This window comes from Mastigoproctus giganteus, chromosome 9 (assembly GCF_048544385.1).
Source record: "Mastigoproctus giganteus isolate SK-2022 chromosome 9, ASM4854438v1, whole genome shotgun sequence".
Classification (NCBI taxonomy): Eukaryota; Metazoa; Arthropoda; class Arachnida; order Uropygi; family Thelyphonidae; genus Mastigoproctus; species Mastigoproctus giganteus.
Window position 1 is genome coordinate 54748391 of NC_143583.1, and position 21041 is coordinate 54769431.

At 37.3% G+C, this 21041-nt stretch overlaps 1 protein-coding gene across 1 annotated transcript; it reads right to left on the bottom strand.

Moving 5' to 3' along the window:
* Positions 1 to 418: 418 nt before the first annotated feature.
* On the bottom strand, positions 419 to 20635 carry LOC150080250 (angiotensin-converting enzyme-like). Its single transcript, XM_090380665.1, has 11 exons — positions 20441 to 20635; positions 12186 to 12261; positions 11665 to 11938; positions 11340 to 11578; positions 11050 to 11241; positions 10612 to 10882; positions 9271 to 9494; positions 9035 to 9179; positions 8828 to 8926; positions 7000 to 7128; positions 419 to 599 (listed from the first exon to the last, which is right to left on the bottom strand). The coding sequence occupies exons 1-11, from the start codon at positions 20633 to 20635 to the stop codon at positions 419 to 421; spliced, it is 2025 nt and encodes a 674-aa protein (XP_090236791.1).
* Between the last annotated feature and the right edge of the window lie 406 nt (positions 20636 to 21041).

A 21041-nucleotide genomic window follows, 5' to 3' on the forward strand; every position in this document is an offset into this window, starting at 1 on the left:
TATAGATATTAATCTAAAACATTTAAATATTCATTACCCATACTACAGATATAATTTATGACACGTACATCTTGATATAATATGAGGGGTAGGGATATTACGTGAGGGTGCCAAAACATTAAATCACACGCAGCAGCTGTAATAAAAGATAGAAACACTCTCCGGGCTGTTCTTAATGGTCAGAAAAGTCTTCTACCACCCACTGGTCAGAGAATGATAAGAAGGGAGGAAATGTAATCTTTTAATACTCAAAGTAAATCACAAGCCTACAACATTAAATTATGTTCTGGAGCATTTCCGAGTTCGGGAAACAAATGTGTGCGTGTGTGTGGCATCCACATTAATGACTTATGTTATTTCATTCAGGAGAAATACAAATCACTGCTTCACTCAAAACTTATCACAAGTTCCTTGTCGATCAATCAGTGACCCCTCTGTTCCATCCAGGTTGGATTCCATTGCGGCTGTTTTCTTGCACAAGCCACTGGTACAGAGGGCGATAATATCTCAGTAGAGGAGCTGCCGATAGATGTCGCTTTCCGGTTAATACATTCAACGCCTCTTGCCATGGACGCGATGCACCGAGGGACATCATGTGCCTAAAGATAAAAAAAGATTGATATTAAAATATTACGAATTATTTGCATTCTTTCAGGTAGGGCTTCTCCCTGAGCCCATTATTATTTAATACATATATATATATATATATATATATATATATATATACACTGCCCTACTATTAATATTCGGACACCCCTCCATGGATGGGAAAACATGTCCTATGCATGCAACACATCACAGAACCTGCTATAAATATGTACACTGGGCTTCGACCAGACAATTGCAAAAGTGAGCATGCAAGATGGCATATTCAACAAAATTGTCTCAACAGTTCAACAGAATTGATCACCTTAACAAATGCTAGACGCCGATTAACGTGTTGTAGTGACACTGCTCTATAGTCCAGGAGCCGAATCCTGGACTATAGAGCAGTGGAAAACAGTCCTATAGACAGATGAGTCGGGATGATTCGCACTCTACCAGTCTGATGGTCTTTCCTGGATGTGGCGAATGCCAGGAGGATAGTCCCTTCCTGATTGTATCCCTCCAACGATGAAGTTTGGTGGAGGCAGTGTCATGATATGAGGCTCCTTTCATATTTTGGCTTGGGCCCATTAGTCGTTATAGACTAAACCATGAATGCTGTGAAATACCAGGACAACTTGGACAAATGCAAGTCCAACATTATACTTCGGCAATACTTCGGAAAAAGGCCCATACTTGTATCAGCAAGACAACGCGCCATGCCATACTGCCCGGGTCGTAACAGAGTGATTTGAGGATATGGGTGTGGAAAAGTTGGATTGGCCAGCCCAATCCAACTTTTAGGGTTCAGATCAATCCTGATTTGATCTGAACCCTATCGAGCATCTTTGGAATGTATTGGATCGTCGGGTATGTGCACATCGAGATCGCCCAAAGAACAAGACCGAACTGGTGGCTGCGTTAAAGGCCGAGTGAAGGAACATATCACCTGACATTTATAAAAAGCTGGTTGAGAGTATGCCGCGAAGATTGAAGGCCTTCATAAAAGCAAAAGGTTTCAGCACAAAATATTAAATTGCACAATAAAAGCTCTATTTTTGTCTAAAGGCAGGTGTCCGGATATTAATGGTAAGGCAGTATATGAAAGATATAGCCACACATTTTGAGACATCTCCTATTAAATTTTACACAGATGACATTAAGCTCTACGTGGCTGTTTCCTCTATCTACAGTGCGCCCCTACTCCACCAGGCACTCAACAAATTTTCACAATGAGCTTCCCAAAATAAGCTGACTATCAAAGTAGACCCTAGAAAGAAAAAGATTTTTCATCCTTACGAAAATAATAATTAATTCGTTATGCGTAAATCCCATCATAAGGACTTAGGGGAGTTCTTTTCCTCCAAAGCCTCTTTCGCTCCTCATATTTTGAAAACTTTTAAGAAGGTGTATAAGGTTCTTGAATTCCTCAAGAGATTCACTTATATGTTCAATAACGCGGTGTTTACGAGACATTTATTTTTCCCTATTGTCTTGCAGATTCTTGAATATGTACTGTTCCGACATGGGGGCCCAGAACAGCAAGGGTTTCGATAATGTTCGTCAACTAATAGCGGTTTTTAACTAAATTTTTACCCTGATTTCAGAAATCTTATTCGTTTCAGAATTCACTTAAGTTGGTGTCATAAATTGTATTATTGAATGTATTAAGTTAGGAGTTTAACGCTGGGAATTTGTAACCTTAATCTTCACATGTTGGCAGCATTCCCTTCACTAAGTTGTTTCTTGACCTTGAGCTGTCAATGCAGAAGTGTTTAGTTTATTTTTGAGGTTATAGTGTCAAATTTATGCTTAAAATTTCTTAATACAAGTGTTTGAACGATCCGAACTAATTTTGTTATATTTGTGCAAGTTATGTAGTCCTCAAGCAATGACAAGATAGTACAGAATTTATAAAAAAATGTGCATTATTCTTATTTTGGAGGGAAACTCGGTGACCAAGATAAACAACGAGATCCACATAAAGCTTGGCGAACCTGTGTTAAATCATTGAAATTGTGGAATATGGCTACACAAAAATGCTTTGCTTTTTGTGTGAGTGTGATAATCAGGCAAGGAGTAAACACTGGGATGCCAAGATCTTGTCAAAGGGGGGGCTATTTGTTGTCTGGATCAAAAGAACAGTTTTGAGGACAGTTTTGGTAGACTCCTCCTCCTTCCACCATTACATATCAAACTGGGTTTGATTGAAACAGTTTGTGAAAGCTTTACCTCAAGAAGTTCCTCGCTTCAACTGCCTTTGTACTAAATTCCCATCGACATCCACCAAAAGCTAAAACTGATGACTTACCGAGATTTTGAGAGAACTAGGAATAAAAGTGAAAAACAGGCATGGATTAGCTTCAAATCTGTTGTCGAGAACTTCTTAGGGAACAACAAGATCCAGACTGCAAGGGTATTGTAGAAAATATGTTGGTAAACTTCAGGAAGCTGGACCGCAACATGATTGTCAAGGTATATGTTTTACACTCCCACATCGACTACTTCCCAGAAAACATAGGAAGTGTTAGCGAAGAACAGGGTGAGAGATTATTATCAAAATTATTGTAGTTCAGAGCGAAAACTGATACAAAATAGATTGTGACAAGTTTAATAATAGGATCTAATCTAATATACATATATTAGATTAGATACATACTATTACTAAACTTGTCACAATCTATTTTGCATCAGTTTTCGCTCTGAGCTACAGTAATTTTGATAATAATGAATCCAGAGCGCACAGGCCTCTTTAATCATATAGGGTGAGAGATTTCAACAGGACATTAAAGACACGGAGATGGGTACCAGGGAAGGTAAAATGTCAACATGATGGCTGACTATTGTTGGATGCTGAAGAAGGACTGTAAAGTAGAAGAATCTGCAAGAAAACCAAAGAAAGGAAAATTTGACACATGGCAAATCAATTTTTAAAATGATTTTTGAATGTTTAGTGGACTTTTTACCACACTGCTCTTTTTAATATTCTTTTCAACATGTATTTAAATACAAAAGTAGAATTTTGTTATAATTTCTAGCACAAATTCTGCCAAAGTTAATAAAAATGAAAATGAAAATCCTTTTCATACTTTCAAAAAAATTTATTTGGTGAAAGAGGAGTTATTAAAAGCAGATGGATGGACAGATAGACGGACGAACACGTTGAAAATAATAAGAGCTTTATGCATATATACTAATGGACCAAAAACTGACAGCGCAAATTATCCAGGCACAACACGTCCGTATGCACATATAATTTCCTAATTATTCAGTGAAATATTGGCACGGAATGTGCTACATACACGGGATGTTTAATTAAAAACACGATCGATGCGCAAAAGTTCTCAGAAGTGCGAGATAAACGGACGTGCTGAAGCTTAAATGAATTAATCGACACGCTACTTCATAACAACACTTGTGAGTGCAATTTTTGTATGGAATTCAAATAACAGTGCATCCGAAATGGATTAGAGTGCAGCGATTCGGTTATTCACTGCTGATGGGAAAGAACCACGAGGAATTTATAACATAATATTGGCTTGCATATGGTGAAGTTTCCTACTCAAAATCGCTGTCATAGAATGGTTAAAAAGCAGTGAAATGCAGTGGAAGCATCACCAGTCACTGAGAATGAAGAAGTATTTATAATAGCCGAGATCTCGTAGATTTCTTTAGTGAAAGGAGCTACCAAATGCTTTAGTAGCTTCATCCATTTTAAAGGATACCCAAGGTAGGGTATTCTTTTGGGAATGTAGTGTTCTTAGAGGATAAAGGACATTACTCAGTGACCTGTGTTCTCTTTCGTGGTCACTTTCTCTTCTGAAGTTCAAATTTCGGGTATGGTTAATGTGTCACCAGCATATAGGATAATAAAGGGGAATTGATTGTCTTCTAGAATAACAATGGCTGCTTAACAGTGAGTAGGTTTCTCTTTAGCCTTCAGAACACCTTGGATTCGTCGAGGCATGAAGAATCAACGAGGTATCGAAAGCATACAACAGGGATGCTAGGCCATGTTGACTCAAATGAATCCCACAGTTCTTGCAAATTGGATGGTTGTAGATCTCTACTCCGAAGAGTTTGTTCCACCTCATTCCATAGATGCTCAATGAGTAGAGATTCTGTTAGAAGAACCATTCGCATATTGATACACTGCAGCCGTGAAGGCATGCACCTAGTTTGGAACAATACTGACACTACTAAAGTCAAAACTGTCATGCTTAAAAAAACGCTTGAAATCAATTAAATGGGACAGTTTTAACTCATGTATTAGTTTTGGAAAAATAATGCAAGGGAGCAAAATCATGCTATCCGGATGTCATTCTACTGGTATCAAAAGGCCCAAGTGCGCACGAAAACACTCCTGACTTCAAGATACCACCACCACTACCAGACCGAATATTTGACACCTGGCAGGACAGGTACACGAATTCATGCTGTTTTCACCATAAGGTGGTCTTCCCATTAGAGTGAAACTGTAGGAAAGAACCAGGCCAAGCCTTTCCAATCCACCGCTCTCCAGGATTCAGAGCCAACTATAACCGTCCCTTCCTGTTTTGTTGCTGACAGAAGTGGAACCTTGTTCGGTCGTCTGCTACGATACTTCATCCGTGAGTAGGTAAGAAATTCTGTACATTCTGAAATGCCTTTTTGGTTAAAACTGTTGCAGTGGGTTGTTTGAGACTAACTGGCTTTCTCTTACCTCGCACAAGTCTTGTCAACCTCCATCAGCTTGTCGTTGTTATTCTAGGGTTGTAGGTGCATCAACGGCTTGGGCTATATTCTCTGCATATATTATGTCTGTAAATAGCGTGGCCTCCGTTGGCCTTCCCCATCAACGAGCTGTTTTCTTTAATTACCGTTGAAAATGGTAATCCAAAGGATTATCGTTAACTGGATGTTATTGTTTTATCAGGGCAATGTCGATACATTTGATGGCGGTGTAATAAAATGGCCACTCAGTGTATGTATGTTGTAGTTTCTATATAACATGCCTTTTGCCATTTACGTCTGATTTCTCCTTTACTTTTGGATTTCGGGGGAAAAAAAGGTAAGGCCACACATACAGGGGTGGACAAAATACTGTAAAAACATGTTATAAGAGTTACAGGTATGCATTAATATGGTGTTGGGCCACCCTTTGCTTTTAAAACAGCTTGTATTGTACGTGTAATAGATTCAAATAAATCTGGAACTACCTTATGAGGAATACTGGATCATCCAAATGGAGGAACGTTTCAAACTCCTTGAGTGATGAAGGCGGAGGAAATCAGCTTCTCACCCTCCTCACCAGATATGCCCGCAGTGACTCAATAAGGTTTAATTCGGATGATTTTGAAGGACATGGGAGAATCATGCTCATCAAACCAAGATTGGACACATCTGGCGGTGTATGTTGGAGCATAATCATTTTGAAACATGGTATCATTTATGGGAAACGAAGTTTGCACCATGGGGTGAACCTAATCACAAAAATATCAAGGGAATCAGTGGGAGTAATTCTACCGTTCAGGATGATGATGGGAGCTAAAGAGAACCAAAATATTCTTCCCACACCATTGTTGATCCTCCACCTCCTCAATGTTTGACGGTTGGCACAAGACAATCCAGGAAATAGAAGTCTAAACCAGGAATTATGGTCACAATGAAGAAGTCCACTTTCTAAGAACATTTTTCGATCAAATACAGTGTACAATCTACTCCAAACAGCCAATGTTTGCTAAAATAGCACTGTGGCGCCATCTTTCATTCTGATCGGAAATTAAATGAAATTGTAAAATTATCAGCGGATTTTTTTCTTTCTGAGGTGAGTTAGTCATAGTTTTAGACGCTCTTTGCTTCCCTTTTATATTATTTTATCGTTTTTAATTTATTTTTTCAACTACTATATTTAATAAAAATTATATTATATCATTAATAACAACCATATATAATTAATAGCATTAAAATCGAATAATTAATAATTATAATTATTAAAATATTAACATTAATCTATACAGTTATGAAGGCAATTAATAAAAACATAATAAATTAATTTATTGATTTTATTTAACTTGATAATTTAACAAAATACTCATTTTGTGTACACAAGTTAAATAAAATGAATAAATCAATTGCCTAAACTGTTAACAGTAAACTTAAAGAAAATATTGATTTTTTAAGAACTGTCGAGTTTAATTTCCAGATCTTTAGAAATGTGAGAAGCATGATGTCGTGTATATGGGATCTCTCTCTCTCTCTCTCTCTCTTGTGTCTGCTTACGGTTGAACTTTCTTTAAATACTTCTTCGATTTCTTTAAGAATGGTCTACTCCCAGGAGTCTGTTAGACCAGTGTAATCTCTAAGTTCACTTTGAATTCATTTTCTTGTAATACAGTAACTTTAACTCTTGGACATCTAAAAGTTCTTCCTTACCTTATCCTTTCTCCTGCTTCTTTAGATCCCAGGAAACAGCAGCGATGAAGTAGCTCTTCAGTGGAAAATCCCGCTAAGTTGCAAAGTGATTCGTGAAATTGGTGCTCCAAAAATCTGCTGAAATAGTACCTGTTAGGGAAGAGGCGAAAATAAGTGTTGGAATTACTGGAGAGAGAGGGTGGGGGTAATAAAATATGAGAGAAAAGAGCAGATTAGAAGAAGAAAGACAAAAACAAGGATGTTGCGTATAGGAGAATAAAGGAAGGAAAAGAAAAAGAGGAGTAGAGGGAAAGAAAAAGAAATACTGTATAATAAAATGGTAGAAAGAAAGAAATACAAAGCAATGAGAAGCGCAAAAAATATGGATAGTAGGGGACGATATAAAACAAAGAAAGAAAGGAAAGAAAAAGAAAAAGAAATGTAAAGGAAGAAAACAGAAAGAGAATGCATAAATGAGAAAATAGAGGGATAAAGGAAGAAATGGAAAGGTACTGCTAAAGAGAAGGAGATAAAGAAAGAATGAAAGAAGGGAAGAGAAGGAAAAATAAATAAATAGAAAGGGGAAATGGAATATAAAAGTTAAAAATATACAGGAACAGAAAGAACTGTAGAAAAAATTGCGATAAAGAAATAGAGAACCAATAGAAAGAAGTTAGTTAAAACATAGAGAAGAAAACAGAACGAGAAAAAAGAGAGGATAAAATTGGTAATGCACAAAACTAGAAAAATTGTGACCAAAAAAACATGAAAAGTTTACTGAATTCTACATAAGGAATAGAAAAAAAGGAAATAGAAGTAGAAGCAAAATGTGAGAAAAAGTATGAACAGAAACAGTATGGACAGAAAAAGAAAGAAAAATAAGAAATCAAAAAATTAAAAGAACAAGATGGATAAATTGGGGGACAAGTGGTGCAGAGCAGTACTCAGAACAGTAGGAAGAAATAGAAAAAAATTAAAAAGGAAGAAGGAAAAACTAAGCCGTGGAAGATTGTGGTATAAAGATAAAATAGATCTGATCAACTAGAAAATAGTAATGAATAAAATATATGAGCAGAGATAAAATGAATAATAATAAATGAAAAAAAATATATATGAGCAGAGAAATCTGAGCAAAAAGAAAACAAAGTGTATAAATAAGAACTGAGTGAAAGAAAGAAGGAGAGGAGCACCTTCAGTATTGTTTTAAAAGGTGCTTCGTGTTGTTCATCAATCGCACGAGTATTTAATAATTCAAACGATTCCAAATGTAATGTAAATGCACACTCCGAACCACTCTCAAATGCCATTCTGCTCGCAGAAATTGCCCCGATAGAGCATGGATCGAAGCAAGCTTCCCCCAGATCGATTTTCCAATAGAAACCTCTTAAAACTTCCATTTGCAAAGACGGATAGTTCGGTTTTGCTTCTACGCAAAATCCAGGTACTCTCTCCTTCCCAACAGATGTCTGAGGGCACTCCGTGAAATCAGAACTGGCCAACAGATGTTAAGCAAGGATTTCCTAAAGACCACTCTCAGATACTAAAATGGAGAGTCACGTGTACTGCCAGAGAAACTGATCTCCAAAGCTAATCCCTCCGTGACGAGATTGTCGATAAAAATAAATAACTCTAAGTCGGTTTGCGTGTTATTGAAGTCGCTATTGCATCCTCGTGATAATGGACAGAAATAGTCAGACATGTCTCGGATTCCAGCCACAAAAATCCCTTCTGATTTCAGCCGAAGAAAATACAAACAGAAAGTCTTATTTCTGTTTATATTTCATTATTAATTAAAGAAGATAAACTCAAAATGTTTTACCGTTATGATCTTGCCTTTAGCGGTACTTACCTAATGTAAGGTATCATTAAGGCAACGTGGTACTTTGATCCGGGATCAAACCGGTTTAAATCCTCTTTACTTACAGGCCGAACGCCTTGAAAAATTTCCCTATAAAAATGAAAAAAATTAATAACTCTTATAGTGTTCTCAATCTTGAAACAAAATTAATAATTATATTTTTTTATCTAATCTTTCTCTCTGTATGTAAGAACATACCTCAAATACCACCAGCGAGCTGTAAGATCCTGATCATTTAGTTCTCCAGAAAACACCTCATATCTCCACAAATCAACGACCAGAGCCCATGGAAGAAATGCAATTTTGGACAATGCTTGCTTCATTAAAAGGTTAATTTCCTGTTCTAGAAGAAGAAAGAAATTCATCGGTCAACAAAAATTTCTACAGGAAACAAATAACTCTCACCTACTGCCCAAAATGTTTCTCCATCTTACCTTTCGTAAAAATTGCTCCTTTCAGAACACCAAGTTTATATAAACACGAGGGACTGAATGTTGAATAGACCATAGTCTCTCCCACTGCTTCATGGAAAGCGGAATTTGCACCACCTCTGAACACCATTGGTTGGTGGCGATAAGCCATAAAATACTGTATATGACCCATCTCATGGAGAATCCTTCGGAGGTCTTTTTCTGATACAAGCGCGCAAGTTCGTATGCTGAAAAAATAAAATTTGGATCAAATTTTGGTACACTAATTTTAATTTTTGCGCATACCACTAGATGGCAGAATTTTAAAGAACTACAAAACCGAACAAAACTTTAAAATAAGTGTGGAATTAAAATTATTTCCTTTCAAATTAAAGAAATATCATAGTATAAATAACAAAAGTTAGTATCAGTTGATATAATAACCCTCCTTTCCACACTGGTTGGAAAATACCTGAGTTCGAATCCCGTCAATGACGTGAAGACTTTTATGGCTCTTTCTCACAAAGTGGCCGGGTTATTCGGTCTCAGACGAAGATAGCATGGTCTGCCTTGCGGGAAACTCGGATTTTTTGTGCAGCAAGCAGAAATCCACCACACAACACATCTAATTTTCCACCTATTACATACGGCTTAATATGCCCTAAGTTGCTGGTGAGCCAGAACCCTTCAACGACCAACATATATAGTGTTTCGTCAATAGTTTGCCAACAGAGTGATTTGCAAAGAATACTTATTTGATCTCGAAGGATTTTTATTTTAGAAGATGGAGTCAAAGAAGACTTTTGCCATAGAAAGCTAAGCACTGTTGATGGTTTGTAGGAAACTATCAGCGAAGCGACGATGATGGTGCGATGCTAAGATTTGTATATGTATTCAAATCTCAACATAACACCATCCAAACATTGCAGCAATATCTTTTTTAAAAATACGTTATTACATTGGTCTCTCTATATTAATTTTACGGAAGGATCGTAGAATTAAAAATAATAATCATAAAATTACTTATTCTGAGAAAAATAAATGAAAATTATTAGAGTGGAACTGTAAAAGTTGAAAAACATGGATTCCATAGTTGGAATCGATAAAATTATAACCAAGAAATTTATAACCTAGAAGATTACATTACAATCTCTCTTTGAAATAACAGCAATATCTTTTTTTTTTTTTTTAAATACGGTGATGATGTAGCTTTGTGGTGATGCTACCGACTAATTCATCCTTGAACAGCACCAATAATAACAATTCATGGATTGCGTAATACAGACTACAGTGCTGTCATTTCAAACATGAAGTATGTACTACAATTTACAGAATTTTTTATGAGGCTTAATAGGTGCCACCTACCGGTAATCATCCCCAGTCACGAAGTCAAAGGCGCCGCTGTGACAGTCTACTGTTCTGTTGTCAGCAGGTTTCGTAAACATCGACCGTGTCCAAAATTTAGGGACCATTCTGGTGAGACCCATGGAAGTATAAAAACGTTCACAAAAATTAACCATTTCCTTCACAGAGAAATTATTTCTTACTAAATAGTCTGTTAAATTGGAAGATGAAATCTCTGGATATGGCATCACAATATCTTCCAAATATTCCCAGTTGTCTGCCCAGAGGCCTCCTGTAAAAGAACAGAACCTGTGGAAAAATAATTCAGAGCAATTCTCAAATTGTAAACCATTTAACTTTGATTATTGATTCAGTTGCAAAGCATCATCAGATTATTTAGTGATCGGAAAATTCCTGCAGAATTTTTCAAAATTAATTAATTAATTTTTAAGTTCGTACCCAGCATGTAGACTGGAAGCGATTTCATTTTAGAAATAAATTCCGATCCGTACAGCTGAAACAGTTTATGGCGCACATATGCATGAAGATGACCGTAGAAATCCTCCACCTCCCTCCACAAAGTCAAAGCATCAGCTACTGGATCTTTCATCTGTAATTCCGACCGCCAGGCAGCGCCAATATCCTTATAGCCTGCAGTTTTTAAAAAACAAAATAATGGTTTCGCACAAAGAGAATTAAAGTTAAGAAAAAAGAAACATGAAAAATGGTAGAAAGAAAATTATATTTACCATTTTCTTTTGCACCCATATTGAGTATTTTCACCAACTCAAGAAATAACTGCTTCAAGCTTCCTCCTACATTTGAACTCCAACTGCTCCAGAGCTTTCGAGCCAATTCTGGACTTCTTAAAGTACCAATAATCCTATTAACTTCATCTTCGCCCTTTAAAGTTATATTAAGCTCTTCCACTTGTATCTCCATCGAACTATAAATGGACATCATCAATGAGCGTAATTTTGAGGCCTTTCTGTAAATAAATAAATAAATAAATCATAGCGGAATCTGTGATCGATATAAAATTAGACTTAAAAATTAAATATTTTAATACGTTACTTTGATGTTATGATGTCACTAAAGGCAAGACCACTGGAAATTACACCAACGGCCCTTGAAATCTGTGGTGGTAAATGAATTTTTTCGATCCTTCTGGCCCAGAGTTTCCATCGGAACATCCATTGACCGAACACAGCTTGAAATTCATTTTTCACATTTGCATTGAAATCAGTGAGGTTAGTTGAGTATTTCCAGTCCAAATTCTCTTCAATCCATTCCATTATAGCGTACTGAACATTAAACTTGTCTAAAGTCCTTAACGTAGAATAAGAATCTGGAAATAGGAAACAAAGACTGTTTTATAGTTCACCGATACAGCTTCTCGAATATACTGTAATCATTGGAAAAACTTCCAATTAAATAAGATATTGTACAATCCAACTAAAAAAACAACAGCGCGAAAACAGTTATCTCCAGTGAAAACATTTACTTTAATTCACACCAAGATTGATTTCCATCCACAAATTTTGAAAAAAGAAATTAAAAACGCAAACAGCTGTTTCTGTAATAAGGACACCTACCTTGGGGAAGCGAAGTGGACTTCCCTATCACGCATAACATAGTAAAAACTGTGTTCCATAACATGTCATAATGTCCCTATGAAAGAAGAAAATGTGGTTTAATCAGAAAAGATATTGCATTTCACATTACCTAAATAGATATGCTGCATGTCAATTGACTATGAGTACAATGTTATCTCGATTGACTTTTATGCTTTTCATTCTATTTACCTTTCTGATTAGAACTTGATCGGAGAATTAAATAACATTAAAAGGTTTGTTTGTTTTCTGAGTACACAAGTTCATATGGTGCTAGAAATGATAATTGGAGTTGTGTCTGTAATTCTCCAACGGGATTCGAACTCACACGACGAGTTCATCTCCAAACTAGGGATGTGTGGCAAATCCACTATACTGTCATGGATGGCTGCCATGAGGACCGTCTCTACTGACAGATAATGGAACATTTTAACATTTTAAAATCAGTATAACTGGAATACAAATAAGAGAAATACTTTCTCTTATTCTCAAGAGATACAGCAGATATCGATTTTCTTAATTAGAAAATCGATATCTGCTAATATTTTATTAACAGTATAGTGGAGATGGGAAAGTGAAAAATTTCACTTTTTATTTTTACCTTTCATAAAATGAATTTGATGAAATACATCATCAGTGGACATGGCGTAGAAACAAAAGAGTAGAGAGCTTTTGGTTAGCCCTGGTGGGTAGCGCAGTTGGTAGAATCGTTGTCCTCCCCACACCGGATGGAAAATACTCGAGTTCGAGTCTCGTAGATGGTGTGAGGAATTTTTATGGGTCTTTTTCACAACGTGACTGAGTTAATCATGGGTTTTTTCTCCCGGAAACTTGGGTTTTCGTTCAGCAAACAGATAACCGACCAGAGAACACACGCAATTTACTGTTTATATACGAAGCAATATGGCCTTAGTCGCTGATGAGCCTAAAACCCTACAACTACAACAGCAACATCTTTTCAGAAGTAAAAACCACGCTGAGACCGACTAATTCTGCCACGTTATGGAAAGAGCCCATAAAATCTTTGGCGTCAATGACGGAATTCGAACTCAGCCACTTTCTACTCGATGTGGAAGGACTGCGATTATAACCGCTGTGCTACATACGAGGGCAGGGGTTTCTTAGCTATAGCGAGTGTACGGAACCTTTGGAATGCACCTCGTAAATCGTACCACAGATACAATCAATTAACTTCATTCAAGCAAATGCAACGATGAAATCTTAATAAGATGAAAGCAAAAAATATATAAATATAACAACATGAAATGGGTTTTACTCACCATCTTCCACCAAGACGTCTGGTGTTGTCCGGAATGCTGCCGAAGGCAGGACTGATCAGGCTAATGCTTGCCATGCACACTGTATCAGCCAACACAATGTATGCATCAGCATACAAATAGATGGATGCGGTAACTCTACCAAACTGTGTGTGCCGGAGAGAAATCAGTTTCGCGGACCACACGTGCCAAAAATTATCCGTTGAGGTGTCAGATGTCACTGTAATCAGTTTAATAGCAGGCCTTGCTTAGAGAAATATTGACTTTGAACGCAGGGATGTTTACCCACTCAGGACTTGGTAGGCTCTGGTTTCCACAATGGGCAATTTGGTCCTCGTGCGTGCGTGTGTGATAGCTTCATTAATGCTAAAAAGTGGAGCGGAGTTTGGGGAGGCAAACAAGTTCAAGATACAAGAGCAAAGCAACGGGATACGTACACTTCACCTAGAGGCTGGTGGTGATAGATTGTTGCTAGGATACACCACATGGCAGTAAAAGCGGATAAGATGCAGGGGGGGGGAACGGAAATTTCTTGCACTTCTAAAGAGATGGAATAGGCCAGAGAAAAATCAGAGCTTTCTTCTTATGAAAATTATATTTAAAAACATTTCCGAAATACGAATAATGATTAAGTGGAGTACGTTGGGTGCAATTTGTTCAATGCTTTGACGAATGCTTCTCATTTTAAATCCACGTATAATCACATGTAGTATTTGTACACAGTACCCACATATGACATTCACTTTGCTTTTTAAAAGATTTACCACCAGATTTGAGCGTCGAATTATCTGAAGTCTGCCAAATAGTCATCGGCGAATGCCAAGTAATCAAATTGTCCTTATTCACTCTTTCTCCTATTCAAAAGTTACTTTTCAAACTATTCTATGCAAGTTATGATGAAATTTCAGTCGAACTGTCGTTCGAGGTTCTTCCTACCCAAAAACCTCCAACCGTAAACCTTCAAGTATCATGCTAGTCAAAGTATCAAGGAACACTTCTCTTCCACTTGTTAAGACACACAAACATCTTGGTGTCCTATTTGACGATCGTCTTTTCCTCTTTTTTACATATCCAGACTCTCACTATGAAAGTTAAAAAAAATTTCTGCTGTGATCTTCACAGTGTCAAGCCATGATTGAGGATTAAAAAATAATACCTTACGCCTACATTATAATAATGTTTTCATGCCTATTGTATGCACGGCTGCTATATCTGGTTTAGACCCACTGTCTTTCTTGCTATCCAGGCACGATTGGCAACTACTCATCGATATTTGTTTCTGGTAATATTAAGAACGTGCAGAATAGTATCTACACCTCCATTATAAGTTTTAGAAGGAACTCCAACCGCTTGACTTTCATCTAATATTTAAAGGATTTAGTTATCATATCAGAAAAAGTATGCCACTAAATTCTGGAGATATTTATTTAGATCTTACAGCTGAACCTAAAAAACAAAAGAATATATGCTGAAATTACAAAATGCTGAAATATTACAAAAATGGCAATCTAGGTAGTCATTCAACAATTTAAATATACGATATCAATTACAATAACCTACCGAGTCTATATTCCTTCAATGTCTTTGACTCTTTCTGATGAACGGAAGACCCACTGCTCTGATGCTCCTCAAGCGTAGTATTAAGCAGTACATCTTCAGAACTTTTTTTAGAATTCCTTTGGCCTGCATCTGCAATTGCCAGCACCACATCGGTGTGGGATTGCTGGCACCAAAAATCTGGTTGACGCGGAATCATTTTATGTTGTGTTGTCCTTCTTTCCACTTTTTTTTAAATTTCGTCTGTCCTTGTATGAGTGTGATTCTGCGCGTGTTAATGAGTATGCATGAATGTATTGCCACACTTGGATAAGATAGGACGCTAGCATCTCTGGGTTGAACCTTTCTTTGCTTCTCCTATTAATTTGGGTTATGCTAGCCTCCACAGGACTTGTACTACTGCCTGTGGGTGCGAGTTTTCGTTTTTTACATTTTATACAGTACGTGTATGGTTGTGGCCCACCTCCTCGTGGTGCGGACGGTTACCGGAGCTCCAGCGTTCAGTTACAATGTATTGTACCGGAAATGTCGGCGTTGTCCATTGTGTATTGTAATGTTTACTTGTATGCAGCAACAGTACCAAGTTAAAATTCAGTGCTAGGCCGCTTTCTACGTACACTGACTGCCAATTTTATTAGATACACCTACTGTTTTCCTGATATAGAAAAGAGTAGATCTACGATATAAAGCATGCGTGTATACTTGTTTTGGGTGGCACCTAGACGTTTAGTCGAACTCCACCTTGGAAAATCTGTGTTGAAAAAGTAACTCTGATGTCTACACTCTAGAGCGATCAACACCAGGTCAATCACTGCCCATTTCTAAGATGAGGAGTTGTGCAGGGTTCTGTAATCTAGTACTGCTGCACCAATTTGTCATCCAGTGGATGGAGTGCAATACCAAAGGACAGGAGACCTCAGGCTGCCCAACCCGAGGGGAAAAAATAAAAGAAAATAAATAGAAAAAAAAATAAATAAAAAATTCTATGTATAATTAATACCATTATATACATTCTATATTATTACACATTTAAGAACACAACATTTAGTTTCTAAGTTAACAGCTGTTTGACTTAGTAAGATAGAAATATAATTTCATGAATACATCAGTCTACTGTCCACTTCTAGAATTAGTAAACAAGGTGCGTCTTCTTTTAAACACCTTGTCAGAAAAAGTTTGGAATACTGCAAAGTTCTTGGCATCTTGAATCAAAATATCGAGGTTATCCGTCCTAATAGGTTGACTGCTGTTAAATAGTTCTTGTCTGAAGTGGTCATAAGCCGGGCAATAAAGCAGAACATGCCTCCAATCTTCTACTGCCCCACAATAACCAAGGGGTCAGGTTCAAGTCCAAATTTACACAATTTATCCCGCAGTGAACCATGTCCAGTTATTAAATACGACGTTATCATTGAAGGATAAAACCATTCCACAACTTTCTTATTTACAGCAAACGTTTCATCTTCAATGAACTCTCTGGTAGTAAGTCCTGTTTCACTGGATTACCATCTGTATTTCTACTTCTCAGTGAATTTTATCCAAAGATTAATTTCGCCTGCCGAATGTCTGTGGCCGGATTATTTGCAATGTCGAGGATTTGAGTTGCCAAACCTTTCTTTAAGTTAGAAATCATGCCTCGGTATACCACATAAAGGTCAATCGGAATGCAACCTGAGATCACTTGTAATGCATTAGTTGATGTTGTTCTGCAGCATCTGTGTGTTGCCAATATCATCTTTCTCTGCAAATGATAAAAGTTTGGCCTTCACTGTGGCATGAGTAACCCTAGGAAACCATATGGCAGCCGCATATACTACAATTGGCAAAAATATAGCCTTATAATATAATTCCAAAGTTTTGTGCTTTATACTCCGTTCAGCACTTGAGAGCCTAATCACATTGGCAGTAAACGTCTTAATCTTTTCAGCTAAGTTCTTTACGTGGGGGATAAAAGAAAATTTATTATCCTCAACAAGAGACCAAGATATTTATTTTGAGAAACATAAGGAATTTGGACATTGTTGATATGAAGTTTAGAGGCCCTTAAATAATCCAGTTTATTGTTGAAATCATCATTTTAGTTTTCGTCTCAGAAATTTTTAATTTGTTTATTCTAGACCATTCCAGCAAATCATCCAGGATTTCTTTCCCGTGTGTTTCTAGCAAAAAGTCTTGACCCGCCTGGTATGAATAGCACTAAATCGTCAGCATATGCCATTTTATTGCAAATTTGACTTTCTTTTAGAGGAGAGGAGAAAGGATCAGCCTTCTGGGCATCCTCTGGAAATGAATTTTGAAAATACCAAATATAAATGACTTTTATCTGCCTATCTGAAAAATAATATCTAATAACTTGACATAGTAAATCATCACATCTGCCTCTCGAAGTGACCTGAGGGCTCTCTCCCACCAGAGTGCATAGAAAGTGCCCTCAAAGTCGATAAAAATAACCATCATGTATTTCTTGTCTGTAGTTTTACATAGATTCATCAAATTTCTGATGGCATCTTCAGTGGAGGAGCCTTTCTTAAAGCCGAATTGTGAATTAGAACGCATATTACTTGTAGCAAAACCTTCTGCATCCTAGGCGCTAATAATCTCTCATAAAACTTTCCAAGATTTCCTAGAAGGGATATAGGGCGATATGCCTTGGGATCTGTTGCCAATTTTCCAGGCTTCCTGAGCATCTTTACTAACGCAATCTTCCAAAAATTTGGGAAAGTCCCGTGTAATAGATATTTGTTGAATATCTATATGTGGAAAATGTTGGTGAAATCTTTTGATTGCCGCATTTTCAACTAAGTCCATTCCAGGACATTTTGATAGATTGAGTTTAGAAATTGCAAGTGCAAGTTCATCTAGACTAAATAGTTCCGTGTCATTTGATCCCTTGTAAGATCCTTATCTGAGCTTGTTCGGTTGTGTCTTTTTTCTGGGTGATCACCAGGTAAAAGTCTCTCTATAATAGCTTCAACTATGGAGAGCCAGTCAGTAGTCAAACTTCCGTTTGAGTAAACAGAACTATATATCTCAGGAATTACAAGTTTGTCATGACAAGTTTTGTATATATATCCATGATCCCCATGGATCAGAATTACCTGTACGGGACACTAGTTTCCGCCATGAGGATCTTTGGGCTTCCGCAATAGCTTTGAAATATTCCTTACGTAATTGACAATAGACTTCTTTTAGTCGCCTAACGTATGTTTCTTTTAAGTATCAGTGCCTCTGGAAATTCTTCCTTGCATCTATAACCCGTCTTCTCAAAACAGATAACTGGGGATTCCACCATGGGGTGAAGCCAGGTCTCCTAACTTTTCTTTTTGTGGATTCAGTCAAAGCTCTGTTAAGAGTGTTTTGCACAAAGTACGTATATTCTATTGCACATAAACTGTTCAATTGTGCAATTTTATCATCTGAAAATTCTTGTTGCAAGACTTACTTAAATGTGGTCCAGTTCTTGGTTCTGACAGAGAAGCGGTTTAAATCCTGAAAGTGACCTGAAGAACCTCCATCCCTAACATTTAATACTAAGTCAAAAGTAATAGCACGGTGATCGCTATTGCATACATCCGGGCAGACCATCCAGTTTTTTACATGCTGCGACAAGCATGAAGAGGAAACGGTAAGGTCTATGTTAGACCGTCCGCGAACGTTCCAAAAGGTTGTTGGAATGTTGGGAAGATTATGCACATTCCAATGGTTAGTCAATATAAATTCTTCAAACACAGAATCTCTAGCGACGTTACTTTCGCTAAACCAGAGTTGGGATTTTGCATTGGAGTCAGTTGAAACCAATATATTTGCACTAGGAAAAGTGCTTCAATTTCTTCCGAAAGATGCATTGGTAGCTCAATATTATCATTTGGAGCACAATATAGAGAAAACATGTAGAAGTCTACAACTTGGGTAGAAATATGGATACAGGTAGAAAAGGATGTACAAAAACGAGATATGACTGTTACAGTTAGAACTATATTAAATACAACAATGGCAATTTTTGGCTGCTTGGATTCACATGCAACGACTCTAGGTACTACCGGGTATCCAACAACGTGATATAACTTATCCGTTTGTCTATACATCAAGTAGGGCTCTTGAATAGCCAAAATGTCTACTTTATCCTACAAACACCAAGCTCTTAGTTCATCTGCAACGCAAAGTGAACGTTGCGCGTTCACCTGCATTATTTTTAGGAAGTATTTATTGGTAGATCTATTGTAATTTAGATGGTTTATTCGTGTATTATTCATTAGCAATTTTCAGTCTTGCAAGTTCAGCTGCATTCTGATATTCTGGACAGAGTGGATCCCTTACAGAATGTGCATTGTCCCTATTTCTCTTCTTAAGTTTATACATCTCGGGGGGTTGTTCTTTATGGGGTAATCTGCATATATATCTCCCCCAACCGCACAATGACCGCAAGATACAGTCTTGTGGGGGCAAAACTGCGTGAGGTGGTCAAATCCCAAGCAACGGAAGCATTTTGTCACTATCGTAAATTTCCTGAATTTTTTGGCTGAGAATCCCAAGAAAATTCTGTCGTTTTCTAAAATATGTCTAAATACTCACGGTGAGAGACCTATCACCCAATTTATCACTTTTGTCTTTGTACCGGAGCTAAAACGTAACATCACTTCTTTCTTATTCTCTTCAAAAGTAAAGCCATAATCTTTAAGATTTTTCATAAAGATGTCCTCTACTATTTCTTCCTTAGCTAAATCTCTTGAAGCATCATAAACTAATAGTGTAGGAAATGTCATTTTTGGTTTGTCCGACTGTAGTCCAACAACTTCTGAAATGTGGAGGATTGTCTAAGCAGCTCTAAATCCTCCTTATTAGATGTTTCAACTAATACACCATCATTTCTTACAATTCTGACGTTTTTAATTTTTAAATTTTTATGTTCAGAACGCAGAGATTTGGCTATTACTTCTTTAACCTCCGAACCTGAGGCCAGCTTCGAGTCGTCCACTGGTCTAAAGATTGCCACATGCTGAGGGACACTGATTTGTGTTGTAACAGTTTTAGCTTCCATAAGTATCCTATCTCTAGGGTCAGTTATATTATAATGCTGCCCTCGTCCCACTCTGTCCCCTCCAGAATACATCTGCTCCGTTTATGTCGAGCTGATCCTGACTTTATCGGCGTAAGATGGCTGTAAAGGTGACATCAAACCAGCCTTGCCACTCATGATTTGGTCAAACATATTAGCACTTACTTGTAATTCCTCTGTCTTGACTTTTATTTTCTCATTTTGAATTATCAATGACGTGGTAGTTGTTTCCATCTCTGCCCAAACGCTATGGATTATGTTTGAGGCTGCCTTAGTTACTTTATTGGTTTCAGCAGCCTTGAAATCACTCAAGTTTTTCTTTATTTTCGTCAAAGCCGCCTGCATACTAGCATACTAGCACTATCTGCAAGGCATTCTGCATCAATCATTAAAACTGGGTCTGTCTTAGACTTATCAATATTCATTTTATCCGGACATTCTTTGTCTTTTATGCCCTTATCCTCAAGAACACCCAGATTAACCTGAGAAGTAAACGCATTAATTTCAGAATCGTTTTGTACAATGTTTACACAAGGAGTCATACTTTCAGCTTCGATATCTTTGTTTCCTGACTCCAAACTTATAGTTTTATGAGAAGTGGAGGTAGATTTAACCCGATCCTGAGCCAAAGTAGGTAAATATTGCTGTGTCAATTGAGTAACGCTTTTAACGAAGGCGTCCGTAAGCACGTTTATCAACTCTCCATAGATTTAAAGAGGTGAGTAGATGTGTGGGACTCTCCCGTACCCACACACATCGCTAGGAGATAGCCAGGCTCACCATAATTCTCTGTCTGGTCTCCGCCAGAGTCGCCTCAGTTTCTTGGACAGAGACCAAGTAAAAAAACTAAATAAAAAAAAATTGAAGTGAGCACGGAGAGATAGTCAAGAAGGGAGTGAAGTAGAAAAAGAATAGCTGCTGAACTAATGCAGGCGGCAGCTATAAGTT